Here is a 25,192-nt window from a genome sequence, read left to right on the forward strand (position 1 = left end):
AACCTTTCCACACACCCAATTCCCACCCTCCTCTGAGCCCTGTGGTGGAAGCCCCAACACCACGTGCACTCCTTGCTCCTCAGGAGCCCCACTCAGTCAGGCAGCCATCCTGGCCTGGTGGAGCCTGTTCACTGGCCTCAGAGTGGAGCACTTAGAGTGTGAATAAATCCCCTTCACGCCCCTGTTGACGTCCTCTCTTAGCACAAACGGCATCCCTTGCGCCTTCTTTCCCCACAAAGACCCAGAAGGATGAGGAAAATGAAGAAGGGCACAGAAGCCTGTCTTCTGCCAGCCAGCTTCCGGGCTCCGCCTCCAGATGGCGCCCCATCCCAGGGAGCAGCAAGATGGGAGTCGGTTCTCACAAAGTCAATGAGGCCTTGTTACATTTTCCTCGGGAGAAAAGAACGAAGGCTCCGAGAGAGTAAGTAACTTGCTCTGCATGTTTTTTTTTTTTTTTTTTTTTTTTTTTTAAGATTTATTTGATTTTATTTATTTGTGTATGTGTGCGTGTGCCTTTGTACGTGCACATGTGTGTGTAAGTGCCTGCAGAGGCCAGAAGAGAGCGTTGGATCCCAGGGTTGCTCTTTGACAGCAAGCCGCTGTGTTTGCTGTGTAGCTTCCTCAAGCTCTCAGCGGAGTGTTCACAGTAGCTAGGTTCTTAGTATTTTGCTCAAGGCAGCCAGGGCACCAGGGAAGGGCCTGACAGCTGTCAATCAAGGCATCAAATCACCCCAAACCTCCAGCAGCTTATTTAAAGAAATTTTTTTTTTTTTTTTTTTTTTTTGGTTTTTCGAGACAGGGTTTCTCTGTGTAGCTTTGCGCCTCTCCTGGAACTCACTTGGTAGCCCAGGCTGGCCTCGAACTCACAGAGATCCGCCTGGCTCTGCCTCCCGAGTGCTGGGATTAAAGGCGTGCGCCACCACCGCCCGGCTATTTAAAGAAATTTTAAAATGAGCACTTACATTAAAGAAATCATTAATACTAACAGTGGTTTGATAGCATTTTCCAGTGCTTAACTTTTGCCTGGAGCTCTCAGGGAGCAGTGGGCCCCTTAATCTATCTCACTTCCTCTGCAAACACCACTCTTGGGGAACTTTTTTCCAAGGCTAGCTCAGGATGGGGCCTCTCAGAGCCCCTGACACGAGGATAATTCTCCAGTTGCAGTCAGTGCTCATGACTTGTAGTAAGGACTGACCATGGCTTCTGTTCCCTTCCATATCTGGATTCCTGCTAGGAGGCTGTGGTAGGGAGGTAAGGTGGTGTCTGAGGATGTGGGTTCAGGGCTTCCTGAATCTTCTCTAGTTCTGTGGTCAGTGCCTGGGAACCTGTTAGATGTCTAAAATGTCATTGGAAAGGTGACCAGCAAGTTAGTCATTTGGCTATATGGTTTCTCTGACTACAGTTGTTGGTTAGGAGACCATGAAGAGACCCAGGTAATAGGTATGTTTTAAAATAAATAATAAAATGGCATTTTCTGGGCCAAACAGAAGTGAACATGGCCTTGGGGACATAGATTCAAGTGACCCAGAATGGCAAACACTTCTACCCACGAAGAGGCTACCTTACATCAGTTTGACCAGTCACCCAGCGGCAGGTGGGGTCATGAAGCAGGCTGACTGCAGAGGCACGGGCAGTCTTCCAGTTCAGATGCTGTCTTTCACGAGTTGAGAAAAATCTCTGTCAAGAGTCAGGCATTGTTACCTTCTTAGTTTGAAGTTTGCTACAAGCCTGCAAGCTTGGTGTACATTGTATCCAATGGCAGGTGTGTGTGTGTGTGTGTGTGTGTGTGTGTGTGTGTGTGTGTACAAGTTTACATGTATCCTGGGCTACATGTGGAAGTGGATGTCAGTCACATGTGTACAAGTGCGTGTGGAGGCCAGACATCTCAGGGGTCACTCCTCAGGCACTATCCACCTTCCTTTTGAAACAGAGTCTTTGACCTGCAGCCCCAGGGCTTTTGGCTGTCTGTACCTCTCCAGGACTGGGATTATAGGCATAAGCTACCATATCCGGTTCTCACCCCCCATACCAGCTATGTCTTTTTTTTATGGTTAATTTAGTTTTATGGGAAACTAAAAACTAAAAACAAAATAATCAGCCCAGATGATCATCGAGTACTGTGTGGGCAGACCTTCACAGGCAAACAAGCTTAAATTTATTTCTGACACAGAATCAGCACTTGGGAAGGTGGATGAAATGCAGCAGCCCAGCATCCATCCATGCCTTTGGGTTCTGGGAATTGAACTCAGGCCCTCACAATTGTAGAGCAAGTTACTTTACTGGCTGAGTCATCTCCCCAGCCCCCAATAACCCGAGAGGACTCTGGTTTGTTGAGCTATCCAGAGTCACAGCGCTCCAATGAGCATGCACCCTTCAAGCCCCCAAGCACAGCTCTAGCCTCTAAGGAATACTTCATTTCACTGACTTGACACTGTGAGATCATCTACAGGCCAGAATGAGCTCACACGGGGAACTGACTGCTGGACCTGAGTCCATAGAAGCCTCAGTGAAGGTGGTGTTCCTGGGTCAGGTTGCTGAGCTTGGAGAGAGCAGGTGAAGATTGGATGGTGAACGAAGATGCTTTTTTTTTGAAGTTCTATTGTAAATAGGAGAAGAGAGAGAATGGAAGGCTGCTGGGAGATTATTTTTAGTCTGAGTCAGATAATTGAAAGTGCCCGATGACAGAACTCATAGTTAAGATGGAAGGTTCTTTAAGGCTTTCTATCTCATACTGGGGCTCCTCCAATTCAAGAACAGTGTCCTCTCAATGTTGGATTTGGTCTTATACAACAGAGGAGAAGCTCCTTCCAGGAAAGGGATTGTCTTCCATTACAGTGGGAGCTCCCCCGAAGACCCATGGTGCCTCCATCATCAGATGTATCCATTTGTGGAGGTAAGACCGTCTCCTCCATCACACTAAAAGCCCCTCGATGACAGAGTCTAGGTCTCCCTCAGAATGAGTGCTCCCGGGCACCAGGGAGGACGTCTCCTTTACTTGACTGAGAGATCCAGAGAGAATGCATTGTCACCACTGGCCTGGAGGCCCTAGAGCAGTGGTTCTCAACCTGTGGGTCTCAACCCCTCTGAGGGCCCAATAAGGCTATCAGAAAACACAGATATTCACATTATGATTCAAAACAGTAGCACAATTACAATTATGAAGTAGCAACAAAAATCATTTTATGGCCGGGATTCACAACAGCATGAGGAACTGTATTAAGGGGTCACAGCCTTAGGAAGGTTGAGAACCACTGTTCTAGAAGCAAAGGCCGACGCCCCCCTGTTCTCCACATGTCCACAGTGTATCCGGTGTTGATACTGACCAGGCACCTCTCTCCCTCCCCTGTGTCTATTTCTGGGGTTTTAAAGGGTGGCTTCTGCCAGGAAGCTGCCTGGGATCCTGATGGGGATGTAACTTGCTGTTTCCTTGACAACTGCAACACCCCTACAATAAGACTGCTACAGTCGGACTGTCAGTCACCCATGGGCTCAGATTTTGAATGTTTTCCCCAGCTGATGGTGCTACTGTGGCATGGGATCTACAAGAGGCAGGGACGAGCTGACAGAAAGCAGCCACTTTGAAAGACTTTGAAGGGGAACCATCCCCTGCTCTGGTTACCCCCACCCCCATACTCCTCCCCACTCTGCCTCCTGCTCTGCTACAGTGTGAACAACCTTCACCTTACACTCCTGCCCCCATGAACTGAGATTCCCTCCATGATGGACCCAAGCCCTCCAAAGCCACAAGCCAAGAGGAATCTTCCCTCCTTTAGGTCATCCATCCATGTCAGGCATCCTGTTTCAGAGACAGAAATAATACAAGGCCATTGTGCAGTCGACCCCCCTCCTGGGTAAAAAGCTGGTTCCCCAATACTGAGGGACTTCTTCCCTCCAACAAAACATACATAATTCTATCTGTGGTGTTTGAATGCATAGGGTCCCCATAGGCTCATGTGTTTGAACACTCGGTCCCTAGTTGGTGGCGTTTGGGGGACATTATGGGGCCTGTACTAGCTGGTTTTGTGTGTCAAGTTGACACAAGCTAGAGTCATCAGAGAGGAGGGAGTCTCAGTTGAGGAAAGGCATTGTCTTAATTAGTGATTGATGAGTGAGGGCCCAGCATGGTGGGTGGTGCCATCCCTGGGCTGGTGGTCCTGGGTTCTATAAGAAAGCAGGCTGAGCAAGCCATGGGAAGCAAGCCAGTGAGCAGCTCCCCTCCATGCCCTCTGCACCAGCTCCTGCCTCTGGGATCCTGCCCTGTCTGAGTTTCTGTCCTGACTTCCTTCAGTGATGGACAGCAGTGGTGGAAATGCAAGCCAAATAAGCCTTTTCCTCCCCAACTTGCTTTTCGGTCATGGTGTTACGTCACAGCAATAGAGACCCTGACTAAGACAGAGCCTTTAGGAGGAGCAGCCTTGCTGGAGGAAGTGTGTCACTGGGGGTGGGCTTTGAGGACTGATAGCCTCACCCCACCTCCTGTCTTCTCTCCTCTCCTCCCCTCCCCTCCCCTCCCCTCCCCTCCCCTCCCCTCCCCTCCCCTCCCCTCTCCTCTCCTCTCCTCTCCTCTTCTCTTCTCTTCTCTTCTCTTCCTTTCTCCCTTCTCTCTCTTCTTCCTGTGTGTCTTTCCTGCCAGGATAGACTCTTTCCCTCGGGAACTGTAAAGCAAAATAAGGTCTTTCATTTTTAAATTTTTCTGACCATGACATTTTATCACAGTAACAGTAGAGTGACTAATATACTATTGTAGTGTTAGTACCATATACTTACATAATTACCCGCATAATTTATAGAATTAAAAACATATAGAAGGCTGGAGAGATGGCTCAGTGGTTAAGAACTGGCTGCTCTTCTAGAGAACCCGGGTTCAATTTCCAGATCATATGGTGGCTCACATTGTCAGTAACTCTAGTCCTGGGAGTCTGACGTCCTCTTTTGGCCTCCATGGCCACCAAGAGGTATGCATGTGGCACACATCCATGCATGCAGGCAAAGTGCCACACACACAAATGCATTTTTAAAACAACATAAAGAACACATTCCTGATTTGTGCAGAACATGAATTAATTTCTTTACACCAAATAGAAGAATTCAGACATGAAGCGTCTCCCAGTGTATTATTTTATATAGGCGATCCTAAAGCAAGCAAACTAAAATAGCGTGAATATTCTAGAAATAGTGTTTTTCTCTGTGTTAAGGGTTTAACTGTGCCCCTCCCCCAATTTCTCTGTTCAAGTCCTCCCCCCTCCGGTTTCAGAGTGTGACTATGGCCGTGTGATCCCAGCACTTGGGAGGTGGAGGCAGGAGGCTCAGGAGTTCCAAGTTCGTCCTTGGCTACATGGTGACTTTGAGGGCAGCCTGAGTGACTTGAGCTCTCATCTCACAAAACACATGACTGTGTTTGGAAGTAAGGAATTTAAATAACGATTGAGTTAAAATGAGGCCATTAGAGTGAGCCTCTACCAACATGGCTGCTGCCCTCATATGAAGAAAAGATCTGGACACAGGGCAGTGGTGAACCCAGGGAGGAGGTGGGCATCTCCGGGTTCCCTGGAGACCTCTGGGAGAAGCCCACCCTGTATTCAGCCTTCCTGTTTTCCAGATAGGATCTATTTCTGTTACTTAAGCTCTCACATTTGTGATACTTTGCTCTGGCAGCCTCTGGAAAAATCTTATACTTTGCGTTGCTCTGGCAACCGTTTAAAATTAAAGTTGGACTTGCACAGATTCAGTACACAGCCAGGTTCCAGTTAATACCGCCTCCAATTTCCCAAACGGTCAGTTCAGATATCCGCCTTCAGTCCCTTCCTCCTAGTGGCCATCTCCCCACCTTCCTGACTGACCCCTCTTATTCCCCGCAGCCTATGGGAGCCACACAGATAAACCTCCTGAGTGCTGGATGTCAAGGATGAGTGTCTTTGTTTGTTTCTCTGTTGCTGTGACTAACATCATGACCAAAAGCAATTCAGGCAAGGAAAGGGTTCATTTCAGCTCACAGGTTGCAGTCCACCATCCAGGGATGTCTGGGTAGGAGCTTGAAGCAGAAACCATGGAGGGATGTTGCTTTCTTGCTTGCTCAGCTGCTTCTTTTACAGGCCCACCTGCCCAGAGACGGCACGGCCCATAGTGGGCTGGACCTTCCCATATCAACCCGAAATCAAGAAAACACCCTACAGATATGTTTACGTGCTAACATGATGGGGGCAGTTTTCTGGCTGACATTCCCTCTTCTTAGGTGATTCTAGCTTTGTGTCAAACTGACAGCTGAAGCTGTGACAGATGAGTCACCACGCTTGGTTACTTAGTGAAGATTCTTAGCTTAAGTCCGTCTTAGAATGGGTGGTCATATCACCCATCATCCAGTTCTGCGCAATGAGGAACACTCTACAACCACATGAGAGTGAAGACAATGGAAGTCTGAGGTCTTACATTCTAAAAGGAACTGAGTGGCCTACTTTCTGGTATGCCTATCTTTTACTTACATTAAAAAAAAAAAAATTCCCAGGAAGCTGCAAATCCAGGGATCACCAGGAGTTAGGGGAGTTGGCCACTGAGAGGAAAGCCTATACTGAGGAATCACCTAGGTCACATTTAGTCTGTGGGAGATTGTCTTGATTATTAATTGGTGCAGGAGGGCCTAGTCCAGTGTGGGCGGCACCATCCCCTACGCAGATGATCCTGGGCTGTAAGAAGACTACCTAAGCACAAGCCTCCCAGTTGAGCCAGAAAGTGAGTCAGGAAGCAGTGTTCCTCCAGAGTCCTGCCCCAGACACTAGATTGGGGTCATGGAAGTGTAAACGAAGTAAATCCTTTCCTCCTCTAAGTTGCTTTTAGGTCAGAGTGTTGTATCACAGAACAGAAAGGAAACCAGAATACAGGGGAAGGGGCAAAGACTTGTCCTTTAGTTAATGTGCATCCATCACACTGTCCTTAATTAGTGTATGTCCCTTGTACATTCCACCGCGACCTCCTGATTGCTTAGGGGCTTGGATAGATGGGTTGGGAGGCCTTCTTTGGGGGACAGAGGGTTAGGAGTTCACAGGGAAGCTCTCAATAGGCTGCCCGCTGCTGTTTCCTTGTAGCAGTGGGGAGAGAAAAGAGGCCACTGTGGGTGAGTGTGGCCTGAGTAGCCACTAGTCCAGACCTAACATCTGACCCTAACGTTAGTGATAAAAGCACATAGCTGAAACCAAGTGAATTCGGTTAGGGAGTTGACTCAGGCATTCTCGTAGCTGCAACACAGAACATTGCAGAAGGACCAGACGACTCACCCAAGTGCTTCACTTTTGGAGGTGGAGGTGGGAATCCCACACCTTAGAAACAATGAGATGTGCTTTTCATTCGTATGCAGAAGCTTCTAAAAATATCTCAGAATTGAAAATCTTGCCTCTAAAAGACTCCTTACAAGAAGACGAATGAAAGCCAGGAAACTCATGGATGGAAAAATTCCAATCGTGTAAACAGAAAAATGATGAATAAGTGTCTATGTAAAAAGCAAAATCCGTACTATTTAAAACAGCCCGTGGGGCTGGCGAGATGGCTCAGAGGGTAAGGGCGCTTTAAATAAATTAGTTTTGTGTGTGCATGTGTGTATAGAGCTCAGAGGACATCGTGTGGGAGTCACTTCTGCCATCTTGTGGGTCCCTGGGATCCGACTCAGGTAGTCAGGCTTAGTGGCACTCACGGGGCCATCTCACCAGCCCCAGACTGCTCATTTGGGTAACAGATTTGTTAGAACTTATTAATACTACAGACTCCACGGCAGAAGTTTTAGAGTTTTGTCCTACAAAACAAAGTGGGGTTCCCTTCTTATGGGTGCAGAGAGCAGAGGAGGATCCCATGCATGTACTTAGCACTAAGTACCTGCTTGTAATCAGGCCCTCTCTGACTCTGGGTGACAGGAGAAGTTTAGCTGAGGTCACAGAGGGGGTGCCCATCAGCTCCTCCAGCCGGGGTGCAGCTTGATCAACTGTAGCTCCTGATTCAACACTTCTAAAGCTTTCCCCTCCCCACTATCCCTCCCTCCCTTCTTTTCTTCTGTTTCCCCTTTTGAAAGGAGAGCTCATTTTGTATTCCAGACTGGCCTCGGACCTCCAACCCCCAAGCCCCAGCATCATTAGCGGCCTTTGCTTCCAAGCAGGGTCTCTGTCTCTCTTATCTGTAGCCAAAGCAAGTTCATTATAAACAGCGTCTTTTGGTGTTTTTTTTTTTTTTTTTTTTGTTTTGTTTTGTTTTGTTGTTTTTTAGACAGGGTTTCTCTGTGTAGTCCTGGCTGTCCTGGAACTTACTCTGTAAACCAGGCTGGCTTTGAACTCACAGAAATCCACCTGCCTCTGCCTCCTGAGTGCTGGGATTAAAGGCATGCACCACCACTGCCTGGTCCTGAAAATGCATCTTAACTTCCAAATGTATCGAAGTTTCCTTGGCTCTGGGTCTAGCAGACACTTCTCTGCTGCTGATCTAAAGATGTCTGCTACAGTGGTTCTCAACCTTCCTAAGGCTGTGACCCCCAACTGTAAAATTATTTCATTGCTCCTTCATCACTGGAATTTTGCTACTGTTATGAATCATGATGTAAATATCTGATATTTCTGATAGTCTGACCCCTGTGAAAAGGCCATTCGACCCCCAAAGGATCATGACCCGCAGGTTGAGAACCTGAGAACCGAGGCCCTAGGACTTGCTCTTTTTTCTAGCTAGCATCTGAAACGGCCCTGTCAAGCCTTTAGTTTCAGACATCCCTCAGCCCATTGGTTTGGCTTTCACAATCCAGACTCCAGGCATTAGGAATTATTAGAAGGATACACGATGTGGTTTGAATCCTTAATTTACACCCCCCTGCCCCAGATGTGGGATGCCCAGAGCCCGGTAGATGGCAGCACAGGACAGGCCACCCTCATCTAATCGTGGGCCATGCACTAAGGGGTGAGGCTCCTGGGTTAGTTTTGACCATTATTTCCTCTTCTCTCACCTCCTCACCCCAGTTTTGTTTTGGTTTTATTTAAAGATACACAAGCCAGCAACGGAGGGACAGTTTAAAACTGTGGGCAACCAAACATCTCTTCTCAAGAACAAACCTGTAGGCTGCATTTGCCACCTTAAAACACACGGCACAAATAAAAAGAGGCTAATCATTTTATATAATAATGCCATTGCGCCGAGAAGAAGAGAAGAAATTTGTCTCAACCATGGAAGCTTAAACCATACTGCAATTCGCCAATCAGGTTTGCTTTGCAGTCCGAGGTTCTCTGCTCGGACAGTCATTGGCACCATGGCAGACCCAAAGTCCAAGAGTCAGGCGGGATCGACTGTGCCAGTACGCCTCTGCGCTGGTACGCCTCTGCGCTGGTACGCCTCTGGGAAGCAGACGTGTGTTCTCTGACCAGTGTGAATTTGGGTGGTGACTGCAGCCCACTGCACTTGCCTGCTGAGATCTGAGAATTGCAGCTGTCTCTGTCTCCCCAGTTTTTCTCTTTTGGAAAGTAGCAAACGATAAAGGGATCAGAAGAGCACATGTCCCTTTTCAGTTTAAAACAGCTCATTAAAAAATACATTTTCACTTGTAAAGGAGTCTTCTATTATGCTGTTTAACTCCGTTTGTTTGTTTGTTTTTTTTAAGACAGGTTCTCACTCACCTGCCTCTGCTTCCTGGGTGCTGAGATTGAAAGTATGCACCACCACACCCAGCCAAAAGCAAGCATCTGCCACACAAGTTGATCTAAATGTGCCGGCTAGAGAAAATATAATCCAGGTATCATGGTTCATGTCTGTAATTCCAGCACTCAGGAGGCAGAGGTAGAAGAATCATGATACCTGGTCTATCTAGTTAGTTCCAGGCCAACCTAGACTAGAGTGCAATTTTTTTTAGGGGGAAAAAAAGGAGAGAGGAACCATCCTTCAAGAGAGAGTTTTATTAGGAGTTATTAAAGCCATAGGCAGACAGGAGCATAGTGCAGCTAGAGTCTGGAGGGGTGGGGAGGAGGGAAGAGATAGAGACAAATAGAGAGGGAGAGAGGGAGGGAGGAAGAGGAGAGAGGGAAGGAGAGATAGAGTGAGGGAGAAAGAGAGAGAGCGCATGCCTTTAGTCCTGTCAGACACAGTGAAGCATCATTTTTTTTTTAATTAAGAAAAATTTTTTATTCATTTCTGCACCAGGAAGCAGCAGGTTTGGTTAATAAGCGTGCCACAGTCAGGTGCCAGGATTCAAAGATGGGGGAGGGGCCGGCACTGAAGTCACCTGGAGGGGATGGCGGATGGGATGGCGGATGGAGGTTTGTGTGGCCCACCTGTGAGACAGCAGCACCCGTGACCTGACACACTGAGTTTCCAGCCTTCCCAACAGCTTTACTGAAAAGACTCGATTGTCCAATGCAGGTTATTAGCCTTTTTGTAAAACAAAAACAACAAAAACAACACCCCCAAAAAGCAGGCTGTCTGTTCCCTTTCGCTGACGTGTATCTGGTCTCAGGCCAGCAGCCTGTCCTCACCTCAGCACCGGAATGCAGCTTTAATTAGGCAGAGTGATGCCTCCTCCTTGAGTCTTTCTGCTCGAGATAACTTGGGGTCTTTGTGTGTGTGTGTGCGTGTGTGCGCGCGCACGCATTTCTCTGTGAATGTGCATGTGTTTGTGTATGTATGTATGCTTGTGTGTGCATACACACATGTATGCTTGTGCATTCACATTTCTGTCTCTGTGTTGTGGGTGCTTGTGTGCATGCATGTGTTTGTGTATACCTGTGCTTTAATGTCCCGGCCAGCGGGATCTTCAACAGAGTCCCTAGAAGGGGGAATGGCGAATGAAGGGACAAGAGACACAAAGAATTGACAGCAAGACAGTATTCTGATCAAGCTGCAAAATTTTATTTTTCTCAGGTGGGTTATATAGAAGCAAACCAGGAAACTTTCTTTGGGAAAAGATCAGGGGACTGTTGAGTTGCAAAGCAACCCAACCACAAAACATTGTTACTAATGGTCACTGTAACAGAAAGATAAGGAAATGTTAAGTTATTTTCTAATAACTCAGGACTTGTCCAGGCATGTCAAAAGTTTCTGGTTAGTGGCTCAGTACTGGACAACAGAAACTTAACTCAGGCAGGCAATATGGCATGGCTCTTAAAATTGTCTTTGGCACTTTAACATGTAGTTGGTGAGTTTGTACACTTGTGCTTGTGTGTCTGTGTGTGTTTGTATTGCTTCTTTTGGGTGTGCATTTTCATCTGCATCCATTTTATGTGTGTATGTGTCTGTGTGTTTGTATGTTTTCTGTGTGTTTGTGCATCTGTGCCTGTGTGTTCATGTGTGTCTGTGTGTGCTGGTGTCTCTATGCATTTGTATGTGTACGTATACAAGCATGCACATTGTGTGTGTTGTATTTGCATGTGTGCACATTATGTTTGTGTGCTTGTGTGTGGTGTCTTTGTGTACACTAATGTATTTGCATGTGTTTGTGCACATGTGTAGGCCTGTGTGTTTATGTGTATGCATGCATATATATGTTTTATGTTTATGTGCATGTGTTTGTTTGCTTGTGTGTACTTGGTATGTATATGTACACATGTGCATGTATCACATGTGCATGTGTAGGTTTGTTTTGCATGCATCTGTGTTTGCAGTTTTTGTTACCATCTGCATGTTGGTTTCAATGTGTTTGTATGTGTGTGCTTTGTGTGTGTGTGCTTATGCATGTATATTTTGTGTGTTTGTATGATCTTGTATTTGTATTTGTGTGTCAATGTGAGTTTGTTGTGTGTGTGCTTGTGTATGTATACATGTCTATGTTCATGTTTTTATATGCCTGTGTGTTTATAGTGTAAGTATGTATGCATTTAGGTATGTTTGAGTGTACTTGGTGTTTGTGTGTGCATGTGTATTTGTGTGTTTATGCTGGTGGTTAGTTTGCATCTGTGTGTTTGTGTCTGATCATTTATGTGTTCTGTCTACTTGTGCATTGTGTTTTTGTTTGTAGGTGTGCATGTGTATTTGTATGTGTTTGTGTGTTTCTGTATGTTTGTACATATGTGTACACATGTGCATGTAGCGGCCAGAGGTTGACATCAAGTATCTTCCTTGATTATTCTCTGTCTTTTTACTTTTTAGTTAGGGTCTCTCACTGAACCTGGAACTCACCAACTCTGCTAGACTGGCCCAGGATGCTCTTGTCTCTGCCCCAACACCCTTAGATGTTGGGGCTACAGGTCTAGATCCTTATGTGGGTGCTGGGAATCCAGACCCGGGTCCTCACACCGGTACAGCAAGCACTTTGCCTGTGGGACCAGCTCTCAGCCCCGGCATTGGTATCTGCCAGTGAGCACACTAGACTAGTGGGCCCTTTGGGTTGCGAGGGTGCTTGGATGGGACTGCCTCCTCCTTCTCAGAGCGCAGGTGTCTCCTGTTCCCACGTCCTCTCCAAAGCTTCAGTGTTTCACAGTCTCCATTTGAGAGCTCGTGCAGAGTCATTCCTGGGGTTTTAGGTTCTGTCACTGCGAAGAATGTTTGCTTTCTTGATTTCCAGTTCAAGTAAGTCACTGCTGGTGCTTTTAAAGCTACCATTTTTTCTGTCTTCATTTTGTACTCTGAAGCTTTTTATTTATTTATTTATTTTTGATGGAGGGTTTGGGATTTTCCATCTGAAAGATCATGATGTGTTCAAACTGACAATTTGATAATCACACTTTCTCTCTCCTGGTTTGGATGCCCTTTGTAATTACCCAAGTGACTCAGTTTTGAATTTTTGCTTATTATTTTGCATTTTACCCATCAGATATTTTACCCAGCGATCACAAAAAAATCTCAAAAATCTGTTTTTGATGAGAACAAGCTGTTTTGGAACGATAGCAGCAGAGCATGTCTTTAATGATAGATGAAAACGAGAAAATTGTGTCAGCTTCCAATAGAACTAGTATACATTCTTCTCTTATTTCTTTTCGTGTCCTTATAAGCATGCCACATAGCTGTTGTTTCAAACAAGCATGTGATATTTACTAAATTTCTTGACTTAAGTCTGCCAAAATAATATTTTTTGAGACAGAGTCTGATGTAGCCCAGGCTGGCTTCAACTTACTGTACAGCCGAAGATAGCCTTGAACTTCTAATCCTGCTGCCTCGACGTCCCAAGTGCTGGGATTATAGACATACCCCACAATGCCTTGTTTTATGTAGTGCCAGATCTTGAACCCAGGGCTTCATGCATGGTAGGCAAGCACTCTACTAACTGAGTCACATTTAAATTAGGGCTGATGACATAGCTTAAGGCTTGGGTTTGATCAGTAGTACCGAAGGATTTTTGCTTGTTTGTTGTTTTGAAATTGTGATGCCATGGAGCTGAGATAATGCCAAGACTTTGAGATCCTTCATTGGCACATTCATATCTGAATGGAATGGCAGAAGTCATAAAGCCAGCACAGCTGCTTGACAAAGATCCAGCAGAGCTGAGCCACATGATGGCTGCCATGCCACCTTTGGTTCTCATCTCCACTGTTACATACTTGGGGCACCTTTAATATTTGTACTATTTGAGGATATTGGATTGATGGAAAATTCCTTATGAATCATTTATGCCTTTTCCCAGAAATGCTGCTTCTAAGCTTATCCAGGAAAGTCCTGAACATACTATTCCCCCCATCCCACTTTGAGGGAGATATCCTTATCTACTTGAAGGTCTTCCTTATGCCTTGGAGGTTGAAGAAGAAGCCAGAGGTCTTTTCATGAGGCTATGAGACATTCTTGAAACATCTGTCCCTATACTTACACAGGAACAAGATATTCAAAACAAAGTTTATTTAAAAAGGTCAACAAGATCCGGTGGGCTAGAGGAGTTGGCCACAGTTCAGATTACAAGCCTCTTCCCGCTGTACACTCAGACAATTACGTGGCATACAACTCTGCCCTACATAGAGACATATTGATGAGCAAAGTGTGCAGTGGAAAGATGATGAAAGTACGAGATGTTAGGACCTCCCTTGTAGCATGAATCTTAGAAAGTTCTTATTAATAAAATCAAACCTGAGGCCAGTTATTGGGGCAAATGCTGGTAGATCAGAGAGACAGAACAAGTCACAGCTATCTCGCCTTGCCAGTTCCTCAGCTGGTCCTGTTTCCTCAGACTGGAAGCGTCTGTGTCCTCATCCCAATGGCTCTCAGCTGGACTGCTGCTAGAAGCCTGAATGCTTAACCAGGCAAATGCTTCTAGTTTCTGGTCCTCACACCTTATAAACCTTTCTGCTTTCTACCACCACTCCCTGGGATTAAAGGCTGCTTTCTGGGATTAAAGGCGTAAGTCACCAGGCCTGGCTGTTTCCAATACAGCCTTGAACTCACAGAGATCCAGAGGGATTTCTGTCTCTGGAATGCTCCGATTAAAGGCATGTGCTAACATTTTCTAGCCTAAGTATCTTGTGGCTTTTCTGTTCTCTGACCCCAGATAAGTTTATTAAGGTACACAATATTTTGGGGAACACAATACCACCATACTCCCTCTCTTAGAAGTTAGCTCATGTAGAGCCACTGCAATGTCATATGACCAAGGAACAACAGAATGCCAGGATTAGACATATAGACAAATTCTATAAGGATATAAATGTGAACATTGATTGTAATAACTGCAGCTTTAGCCTGAGGATTTTTCCTGGGCACTCTGACCACTAAAAGTTAATAATACATTGCTTGAGAGACATGGCAAAATGCCCAGGGTGGTTGAAGATTTTTGTTTTGGTCTAATGTCCTTGAAGCAACCAAAACAACCAGCCTGAGCACAGGCTGTCATATGCCTCTAGATTCTCAAAAATTGGGTTATGGGGTTAATGAGTAATAATGATAACTCTGTTTATTACTGATGTCAAAACTTGAGGGGAAATGATTGGAAATGATAACTCTGTTCTGTCATAGTTTATTAATGATGACTAAAAGATGAGCAAAAGAAAGTGAAACATATGTCCAAAACCAAAAATGATATGATCTATGTTTTGGAACATCATGAATGTATCCCTGCTAACTAAATTCTGTATAAATAAAAAAACACTCTGATTGCTAGTCAGTCAGGCTGCAAGATTCTCCCAACCACCATGGTCTGGCTCACTTCCTTCTCCTGCTGACTCCTTACACCCTCTGTAGGATCCATCCACCACTGGGGAACGGCTCCCGGCACTCCATAAACAAACAGAAGCTCCAAATAAATAGTAAAGAGACCTGAAGCTCAGCCAGTCCCTCACTGTGGCTGTCCATTTTAACCAACGTATTTTCATTTCTCAAACATCATAAAAGATTTTTTTCCTATTGTCCCCCCAAGTGATGTTTTAAATCTCTCATAATCTTGAGCTGCCTGATCTGTGCATGAATCAAATTTGCTAGATTTTAATTGCCTAAGTTTATCTTTTTAACAATTCCTTTAGAAGATCTGGCCTGGGGCTTGGTGCTGCCCATTGATCATGCTCCTTCCTCTTGGCATCCTGAGAGATCACAAAAGCTGTAACGGGTACATCCAGCCTGTGGCCTGTGGGCCACATGTGTCCCAGGCCAGCTACAAACACAGTCCAACACATTTGTACACTACAATACCATGTCTCAGTGCCAGTCTGTGGGATAGCCTGGGTATAGCACATGTCCTGGATGCTGGGTGGCGTGGAGGGGTGGTAGTGACTCTGAGTGGCTGAAGATTGGTCTCTGTTGGGTACAGTGTCCATGTCTGTCTCATAGGTTCTCGCAGCCTCACGGGTCTCCTTAGACGTTATAGAGAAAATGCTCACATCTCTGTATCACCCAGAATGAACCTGACTCAATTCCACCTGTGACCAGGTTGCCTTTGTCCTAAAACTGGGGACAGGAGTGGAATGAAATGGATTCTCGTGTTAAACAATGAGCTCAAAGCTGAGATGGAGGTGAGAACTCAGTGTCTCCCTCTGGCTAGGTGGTATGAACTTGGCAGAGGCCCAGCTAGCTGCTTGTGGGGATGAGGGGGAGACCCTCAAAGACCAACCATTATTCCAGATGGCTCTGGTTTTCACTGTCCCTCCTCCTGACACTCCCAGGTGTCCTTGTGTGTTTGTGCGCCTGCGCGTGACCGCACATCTGGAGCCTTTTTCCACAAGGAAGGTTCGTGTTTGTCTTTTCTTTTAAAAACCGTTACTAAATGTATTTATTATTTATGTGAGTGTGCCCATCCCTGAGCCCTGGCATATGTGTGCAAGCTGGAGGCAGGTTTGCAGAACAGTTTCTCTCCTAATGTGTGAATCACAGGGGTCAAATTAAGGTCCGGGCTGGGCGGCAGGCACCTTGAGCCATCTAGCTGGCCCCTAAGCACATTTCTAACTGCTCAGTTCTTAAGCCCCTGCGAGTGGTCTCTCTTCACAGCATGCTCTCCCCCCTGGCTGGTGGAAGACACGGTTTTGTTGTATTATGTTCACTTTCCTCTCTGGTCCCCTCCATCCACCGTGGGCGCCACTCTTTGCTTATTTAGATGTGTGGTTCCTTGAAAAGGACTCAGTGTTTGGGTAACTCTGTGTGTGCTTTTAGATTATACACATGATCCTGCACGGTACACCCCACCCCATTTTTGTGTGCCAAGACTGTAAATTAGCCGAGGCTCCTGGCTCCTTTGCCAAAACCAGCCTGGCAGAATGACAGGCCTGAGAGAGGAGCCTGGATCTGAGGAAATAACAAGAGATCCTCTGCCAAGCCTTGTAGGAAGCTGGGGACAACGTGGACCGCAGGGTGCAGTTGTGGGGAGCTGAGCCGGTGGGTCCTGGAGCAGAGGATGAGCAGGGTCAGACCCTGGGTCGGGTGGAGGAGACTATTTCTTTTCTTTTCTCTCATTGTGTAGCCTAGGCTGGTCTCAGATTCAGGCTCCTCCTCAGCTTCCCGAGTGCTAGAATTACAGGTCCCAGCTACTACAGCTGGCTAAAGAACCTTCTAGACTGTGTTTTTCTTCTGTTTTGCTCTTTGATTCTGAGATGATTAAGCTCCAGAGGTATGACGATGTCGCCAGAGCCCTTAGAGTCAGAGGCTGGGCCCTGGCGGCCATAACAAGCCGGGCTCAGCCACCCAACCTCAACAGGCCAATAAAACGGAAGCATCAGTGAAAAGCAGAGATAGAGTCAATGCAGCCACGGTGGGAAGAGGAACGAAGAGGTTCAGTGAACCCCAAAGCCATCTTCGGGATCTTGACATGGAGAGGGCAAGAGCTGTGCCTAAGTGGCCCTGGTCAAGGTGTGGTCCTGCCCGTCACTGACCCAGTGGTGCCTCTGCTCTGGTCACCCCTGTAAGGTGGTCTGGCGAGTCATCAGAACTGTGTGGGCCAGATTCTTCCTCAGGTTGGCACTAGAGATTTCCAGGGAAATTCCAGCTTCTTGGGATCATCATCGAAGGGTGGGGCACAAGTGTCTGTCTAGGACATCTTCATTTCTGTCACAGTGACAGCTGTCCCACGTCACTGCCTGGGGAGAAACGTTGGAAAGCAATGCAGGCAGTCTCCTGCCCTCCGAGTCCATCCCTTCCTCTTCTCCTATCCTTATTCCCAGGGCGGCAGGTCATGCCTCAGGATGAGGATCTCAGTCAGTGCTGGTGATTCAGGTGCTTGGTGACAAGGTGCTGAGCAAAGTACCTGCCTTATGGTGGCAGCAAAGGGGATGATGAAAGGGATGGTTTCTCACCTCTCTGTCCCCCTACCCAGAGTGACAGTCACCAGGAGACAGGACATTGGGCAACACAGAGCATCTGACTCAGTCTTGTCAGAAAAGGGAAGGTGTCAGCTGTACAAGGCAAGGGCAAGAAACCGCCTGAAAGCCGGTGAGTATAAATGCTAATTATAAAGAATGTAATTCTTGACACAGGCCAGCTTGCGAGGCATGAGGGAGCACGCCTGAGTCCCAGTGTAACGGAGCACAGCGCACAGCGGCCAGCCTCTCCGTGGCTGTCTTAGCTTCTTTCCCTTTCGCCGTGATACCTCGACAGAAGCAACTCAGGAGAGGACGTGCGTGCTCGGGCTCACAGTTCAAGGTAAGCTCATCGCAGCGGGGACATCATGGACATGGGAGCGTGAGGTGGCTGGTCACGTTTGCATCCACAGGCAAAAGAAGAGAGCGAGGAATGCTCGCTGGTACTCAGTTCTCCGTTTTATACATACAGTTCAGGACCCCTAGTCCAGGGAATGGTGACAACCACATTGAAGATGGTCTACCCACGTCAGCTAACAGAATGAAGATAATATACACAGGTGTTATCTGCCGGGTTGAGTCTAGCTTCTGTCCAGTTGACACATGAGGATGACTTTTTTTTTTTATTCCCCGGAGACAGGGTTTCTCTGTGTAGCTCTGGCTCTCCTGGATTTCACTCAGTCTACATGTTAGCTAGCACTAGAGGATAACACACTGCCCAAACATCCTGAATTTAGTAAGAACAATAATGAAATTGCCTTTTAAAAATTGTTTGTGTATATATATGATGCATGGATAAGCACACAGGTGCCTCCCACCACACACATGTTTGGGTCAGAGGACAGAGCTCTTCTCTTCCACCATGTCAGTTCCAGGGATCAAACTTGGGTTGGCAGGCTTGTTCAATAAATATTTTTACCCACTGAGCCATCTTGCTGGCCCACCGACACCCCTCCCCCTCGATCCTTTTTTTCCTTTTGCCTGGATGGTTAGCTGGACTCATCGGTTTGGGCAGGAAGCATTTTGGGGAATGAGTTTTGAAAGGTCGTTGGCAGTTTTTGTGTGGGCGTGGCACTTGAAACTGATTTTCCATGCCAGAGATCTTATTATTGCACAAGGCTCAGACTCTGGCATCCGGGTGACTTGAAAGCACGGAACAACTTCATGAAGCTCATCATCTCAAGCCTCAAATCCCAAGTTTTCATTTCTGAGAAGGGTGCCTTAGGCGCCTGGGTTGCCAAGGAGTTGTTGTAAGTTACAAAATCACTATTTGGGGGTGGGAGGAATTAAAAAAACTTTTCTTCTATTGGCCAAAATGTCAAAAGAAAAACTCTCATCTGAGGGTTGGCATGGTTGGTTTTTTTTTTTTTTTTAATTTTTTTAAATGCAGTTTGTCTTTATTTTAATACAAATGAGAAAGTTAGCAGATTCAGACTAGGCAGAGGGATCAACAGAGACAGACAGCTGAGAGCGTGTACTTGTCGTCCTGCGCCCACGGACCGTACCCAGAATCGGGGATCTCGCTGGTTTCTGGTTGCTCTTTCACGGGCAAAGAGAATCCTCAGAGCTGTCAGGGCATTTTAAAGATCCGTGCAGAGCTTCTCAGTTTGACAAGTGTGGGCGGCACAGGATTCTATTTGTGCTCGGTGGCCAGCTTTGCATACACCGTGGCTCTCTCTGGCAGTCTTCCGGGAGGAGGTCTGTGTCGGGCGTGCGGGCACAAGATGCCATCCTCCATAATCTTTGTTTTCTTTAAGTTCAAAGTGGTGGAGGCTTCGCGGAAGCGACTCCACTTTATTCTGCCAGTTTCGGCTTCCACGTCCTCCTATAAGCCAGGAGAAACGGCTCTGGCCTGGGGGTGGGGAGAGGGAGGCCTGCCTTTGACAGGGATGGCAGCTGTAGTCAGATTGGACACTTCTTGCCTTCTGTTTCCTCTCTTAATTCTCAAACAAGCCCTAGCAGGCGGCTCCACTTGAATAAGAGAGTCAGGGCTTAAGGTGGCGGGGAACTTACAGTTGGACCCGTCTAGACTGACCCGCAAGCCTGCTCTTTGGCGTGTATGTGTGTTTGTGTCTCTGCGTGTGCCCACGCATACATGCATATGTGTGCCCGTTTATGGGTGGAAGCTGTAGCTCAAGCTCAGGTGTGGGTCCTCAGGACACCATCTACCTTGATTTTGGAGGCAGGGTCGCTCACTGGCCTGGAACGTGCTGATTGCCAGTGAGCCCCAAGGATCCATCCGCCTGTCTTCGTTTTCCTAATTCTAGGATTGTAAACAAAGTGTGTGCTTTATGTCTGTGGGTTCTGGGGGTTGAACATAGGTCCTCACGCTTGCGTGGTAAGCAGTTTATGGGCTGAGCTACCTCTCCAAGCCTGTACTTTTAGCATGCATACTTTATATCTATCTCATTTCACGTTAAGAGAACACACACAGTCGCTGATGAATTACTTTATTTGTAAGAACCTCCCAGGACTCTCTTTGGTACTGAGAGGCGGGAAGTTGGATGTGAAGGGGAAGGTGGACATGGGAAATCTGTCAGTCCGAGGTAATGGAGTGGTGGGGAAGGATTAGTCTAACTCATCAGGCTTTGGTGTCTCATTCTGGGTGGTGACAGAAGGGCCCCACCTTGCCTCTAGGGTAGGAGAGGGGTGTTTTCTTTATCACTAGGGAACTCGGTGGGGCTGGGGAGGGGTGTTGGAGGAGACGGGTCCAGATGTCACCTCTCTCAGCACCTGGGCGACTTCCCACTGCAAAACTTATTGGGAAAGAACTGATACTTTAAACTGTAGCTTTTCCGGTTCCGGGCAAAGCATTCAGTGGCGACTTTGTCACACTGGCACAGCTGTTTCCTACAGGAGTTCTGGTTTGCTGAAATTAGGGGAAAACAGACACTGAGCTGATGGTTGTTAATATCCCATGGCTGCTTGTGGGGACCTGCCTGTTCTGGGACAAGCACTGGGGCTGCTGGGAAGGCGGAACCCCGTCTGATGGGGAGACACAGCCCATCTGATGGGGACGCAGCAGCCAAGCATGGCACTACCAGAGGGTTGCTTTGCTTCCTGGACACCCTCTTCTAGTTTTTTTTTTTTCCCTCAAAGGCAGGGTCTCATGTAGTTCAGGCTGGCCTTGAACTCTCTATGTAGCTGAGGATGACCTTGAACTTCTGATCCTCCTGCCTCCACATCCTGAGCCCTGGGATTCCAGGCATGCTAAATCATGCCCAATATATACAGTGCTAGGGATGAAACCCAGGTGCTTGTGTATGCTAGGCTAGCACTCTGCCAACTGAGCTACGACCTCTCTGGCCTCACCTTCTTGCTAACAGACCTGCTTGTGCGAGGAAGCCCAGGCTCACTGGCCTGGGGATGGATGGTATTGGTGAGAACCTGTGTGGTCCACCCGTTCTCCTTGGCCGTGATTGGTCTTAAGGCAGTATGTATGCAGCTTTATTCTGAATGAAGCGCCAAAAGAGGAAGTCAACAGGGGCTTCAGGGAAGTGTTCATTTCCCCTCTCCAAAAGGGAAAGCCACCTGTCACTGGAGGCTAGGAGGGTTCTTGGAGCTATAGTGTGTCTTGGAGTATAAGTACAGATGTTGGCAACATGCCGGAGCTGAGGAGCAGGCCTGATCCTGGGCTATGGCAGCTACCCAGACTTGGCACCACACTGCCCTAGAATTCTCACAGGTTGCCATCTTTCCAATCTGACCTTGGCCGTTCTACACCATGTGTGACTCTCCTGCAGGCAGCATGGTTCACTGGCGTGCATGCACACACACACACACACACACACACACACACACACACACACCATCCACCCAGCTAGTGTGAGCCTTCTTTTCGCTAAAGTGTCTCTTGCTGCTTTGCTAAATAACAGGTCCCTGTTGCTGTAGTCCACAAACCTCAAGACAATGGCCAGGAGTTCTTGACCCTGTCCCTTCCCTGTCCCTCTGCTCAGACTCATCTTCACATGTCACTGGGCAGCACAGAGCAGCCTGTGGTCCTCTTTGACCCCTTGGCCATGCTGTGCCTTGCTTAGGGGATGGCCCAACCTTCCTCTCCCACTTGTGCCTCACTGACTCTTAGGACTCAGCTGAGATACCGCTGCTTGCAGGATCCACCTCAAGCCTCAGGCTGGGCAAAGGCCTTTTCTGCCTTCCCGTTGGAGTCTTCTGTGAGGTTCTTAAATTCCCCTCTGCTCCAGCAAACTGCCCAGCATTTGGGTGCTCAATAAACACACAAGGGAGGCCTGCCAGCATCCCGGGGGCTTTCTTACCAGCGCAGGTGATTTTGCCCCCTCGGTAACTGAACTTGTAGGACAGGAATTTTGTACCACACCCACGTTTTTCCAGACGGTAGTAGCAACAGTCATGAGCCACGCAGCACCTGGTTGGGGGACACGTCTTATTGAGCCTTCTCACAGCCCTGGAGTCCTGGTGCCTCTGCACTTCCCTTGACCTTTGACCCTTTGCAAAGACTCAAAAACTTTGGAATGGTCTAGAGTGGAGTTCCCAAAGAGCTGACTATTTTGCTGGCTGGGGTTCACCAGGGCCCTGAGGCAGCGGGCACCAGCCCTGCTCTAGTCCTGTCCCCACCAGGGCCCTGAGGCAGCGGGCACCAGCCCTGCTCTAGTCCTGTCCCCACCAGAGCCCTGAGGCAGCGGGCACCAGCCCTGCTCTAGTCCTGTCCCCACCAGAGCTCTGAGGCAGCGGGCACCAGCCCTGCTCTAGTCCTGTCCCCACCAGAGCCCTGAGGCAGCGGGCACCAGCCCTGCTCTAGTCCCGTCCCCACCAGGGCCCTGAGGCAGCGGGCACCAGCCCTGCTCTAGTCCCGTCCCCACCAGGGCCCTGAGGCAGCGGGCACCAGCCCTGCTCTAGTCCTGTCCCCACCAGGGCCCTGAGGCAGCGGGCACCAGCTCTGCCCTAGTCCTGTCCCCACCAGAGCCCTGAGGCAGTGGGCACCAGCCCTGTTCTAGTCCCATCCCCACCAGGGCCCTGAGGCAGCGGGCACCAGCCCTGCTCTAGTCCTGTCCCCACCAGAGCCCTGAGGCAGCGGGCACCAGCCCTGCTCTAGTCCCGTCCCCACCAGGGCCCTGAGGCAGCGGGCACCAGCCCTGTTCTAGTCCCATCCCCACCAGGGCCCTGAGGCAGCGGGCACCAGCCCTGTTCTAGTCCCATCCCCACCAGGGCCCTGAGGCAGCGGGCACCAGCCCTGCTCTAGTCCTGTCCCAGCCAGAGTGAACAGAAGATAGGGAAGATTGGGTTGTCCTCACCGATCTGTCGCATCCTTGGGGGATCCTCTGCCACCCACGCCACAGTGGCAACCATAGAAGGCATAGCTGGACTCAGCTCTCTTTCCTGTCTTAAGTAGGATCATTTGCCAAAAATTGGCAATGCTCCCTTGTATCTGTATTGGGCCTGAAAGGAAACGGAGAAATGGCTGGTGAAGGGCAGTGAACCCTGTGCCCCTCTTCCGCATTGGCATCTCTCTAGTACGTTCTCTCCCCTCAAATGGCTTTCTTCCTCTTCTCACTGAGAGAGGGCTGGGGCAATGAGAAGGAAAGCTGGAGGGTGGAGTGCCTCTCTCCCAGATGACCCCCCACCCTGAGGAGTTCGGGGTCAGGTCTTACCGAAGGCCATGATCACGGCTGCTAGTAGCAAGAGGACCTTCATGTTGTCAGTCTGTGAAGGACAAACATCGACGGACTGGCCTGGGCATTTCCTCCCAGGAGTCTCGGCCTTGCCCCAGCCCCGGCTCTGCTGTCTGACTTAGCAACCCTGGAGCACAGATATGCTCTTGCGTGGGGCCAAGTCATGAGAGCATAGAGAGTAGCTTTTAACAGTGCATCATGAGTGTCGCCTCTTGTCCCTTCCTGGCCCTGTGGGATGGTTTCTCATACAGGAATGATATGGTGCTGGGACCGCCCTTACACCTCCTTCCTCCCTCCTGGGAGACTGGACTCATTCCACAAAATTGGGAAGTTGAAGGCAATGCCTGTCCTTGTTAGACACTCATCCACCTGCGTCCTTACGTTAGGCTCAAGGCTTGGGAATTCCATCCATGGAGTCTGATCCCCAATCTTCTCATCCCCAACTAAAACTGCACATTCTCTTTGCAAGCCTTTCTAACCCTGTGTAGATTACACGTATACACACATGCTCTTGAATTCTCCTTCGGCACCTTCCCAAACCCATACAGAATACTTGCACACAAATACTGTCTTGTACATGTTTACATGACGGGGGCTCACATCCACAGGCATATCCATATGCACACACATGCATACACCCACCAACACAACCACTCAAATGCAGCCACAGGGCAGGAGTCTCCGGGCATTTACCTCTGGGATGATGCTGCAGTTTCCTGTTCAAGGGCCTGTCTTGTTTTCCCTGAACTCCAACTGCCCTTAAATAGCTATTCCTTCTGCAGGGCTGGGGGTTGGTGAGGCACAGGGATGGAGGGGGGCGTGGCCAAATAGTGGACTCTGAGATAAGCATACCCAATGCCCTGGGTAATCCCCCCTTTTCTCCCTTACCATCTGGCAGGACAGCCTTGAGGGCTGGAAAACCCTTCATGTCATGGATTGACATCATAATAAACTCCAGCCGATTTTGAAACCTCGCCGGCTGCCGAGAAAAGGACTCAGTTCTTGGCTGAGGAACTTTGCATAATCCAATCTGGGGGTGACCAACGGGTCGCCTCCGAGCAGCCACTTCCTTCCAGGAGTGGGCAAGGACTGTGTACAGCGGTGGGAATGGGAGTGTTTGTAAGCCAGGGATGTTCCTTTCTTCTGAGAGATTGTGACATTTGGGAAGAGGACAGAGGACATTGATTCGGTTTGTTCATTTCATCCACCCATCATTCATTCGATTACAGAGGGTACACGCCAAGCCTCTGTGAAGGTCCAAGGCTGCACAAACTTCTTGAGGGGTGATGAGGATGATGCAGGAGTCCAGTTCTTGGGGCCCACACAGTCCACTCCAGCACGAGAAGGATTGGATGAGGTTGATTCTCTGTCCCCCCAAAAGCCAGCCCAGCACCTTCGTATTTTCTTCTTCTTCCACTTCACGCCCCTCCCCCCTCTCATCCTGTATGATTTTCTTCTCCGTGTGTTTATGTGTCTGTGGTTGTGCCTGTGTGTGCAGGTGCATGTGTGTGCAGGGGTGTGTGCATATGTGTGTACATGCATCTGGAGTTTAGGGGACAGACAACCTTGGATAGTGTTCTTCAGGAACTGTCCCCCTTGTGTTTGGAGACAGGGCCTCTCATTGACTTGGACTTCATGCAGTAAGCTAAGCTGGCTGCCCAGTGAGTCCCAGGGACCTGGTCACCTTCGCCTCCCCAGCACTGGGATTACAAGGGCATGCTGTCACACCTGGGTTCTTTACATGGGTGCTGGGGATTTGAACTCAAGCCCTTTAGACTGCAAGACAAGCGCTTTACCGACCGAGTCACCCTACCAGTCCCATATGAATTTTTAAACCCACCAAACTACTGCCCCCCCCCCCCCCCCCCCCCGTCCCTCCGAGTCCTCACTTGTTAGGCAATG

The 25,192-nt window shown here is 48.4% G+C and overlaps 2 protein-coding genes across 6 annotated transcripts in view; one reads left to right on the forward strand and one right to left on the reverse strand.

Annotated features, from left to right (window-relative positions):
- Positions 1–290: 290 nt before the first annotated feature.
- Pla2g5 (phospholipase A2 group V) overlaps positions 291–25,192 on the forward strand; it is a 58,978-nt gene continuing 34,076 nt past the window's right edge. For 2 of the 5 annotated variants that reach the window (XM_052718180.1, XM_052718175.1), the window contains exons 1-2: positions 291–421; positions 17,820–17,985. Coding sequence is in view for 1 of the 5 variants with exons in the window: in XM_052718174.1 (XP_052574134.1) it covers positions 18,807–18,892 (86 nt within the window). In the remaining 4 variants the exon portion in view is untranslated. Of the gene's footprint in view, positions 422–16,616; positions 16,754–17,819; positions 17,986–18,753; positions 18,893–25,192 lie in introns of those variants that run through there. The other 3 variants (XM_052718176.1, XM_052718178.1, XM_052718174.1) reach the window with 3 other exon arrangements.
- On the reverse strand, positions 20,077–24,029 carry Pla2g2a (phospholipase A2 group IIA). Its single transcript, XM_052718182.1, has 5 exons — positions 23,984–24,029; positions 23,270–23,321; positions 22,913–23,057; positions 21,917–22,026; positions 20,077–20,511 (listed from the first exon to the last, which is right to left on the reverse strand). Exons 2-5 carry the CDS (start codon positions 23,310–23,312, stop codon positions 20,369–20,371), a joined length of 441 nt encoding a protein of 146 aa, XP_052574142.1. The 5' UTR covers positions 23,313–23,321; positions 23,984–24,029; the 3' UTR covers positions 20,077–20,368.

Source organism: Peromyscus californicus, unplaced genomic scaffold, assembly GCF_007827085.1.
Source record: "Peromyscus californicus insignis strain IS unplaced genomic scaffold, ASM782708v3 Scaffold_5__1_contigs__length_169319896, whole genome shotgun sequence".
Taxonomy (NCBI): Eukaryota; Metazoa; Chordata; class Mammalia; order Rodentia; family Cricetidae; genus Peromyscus; species Peromyscus californicus.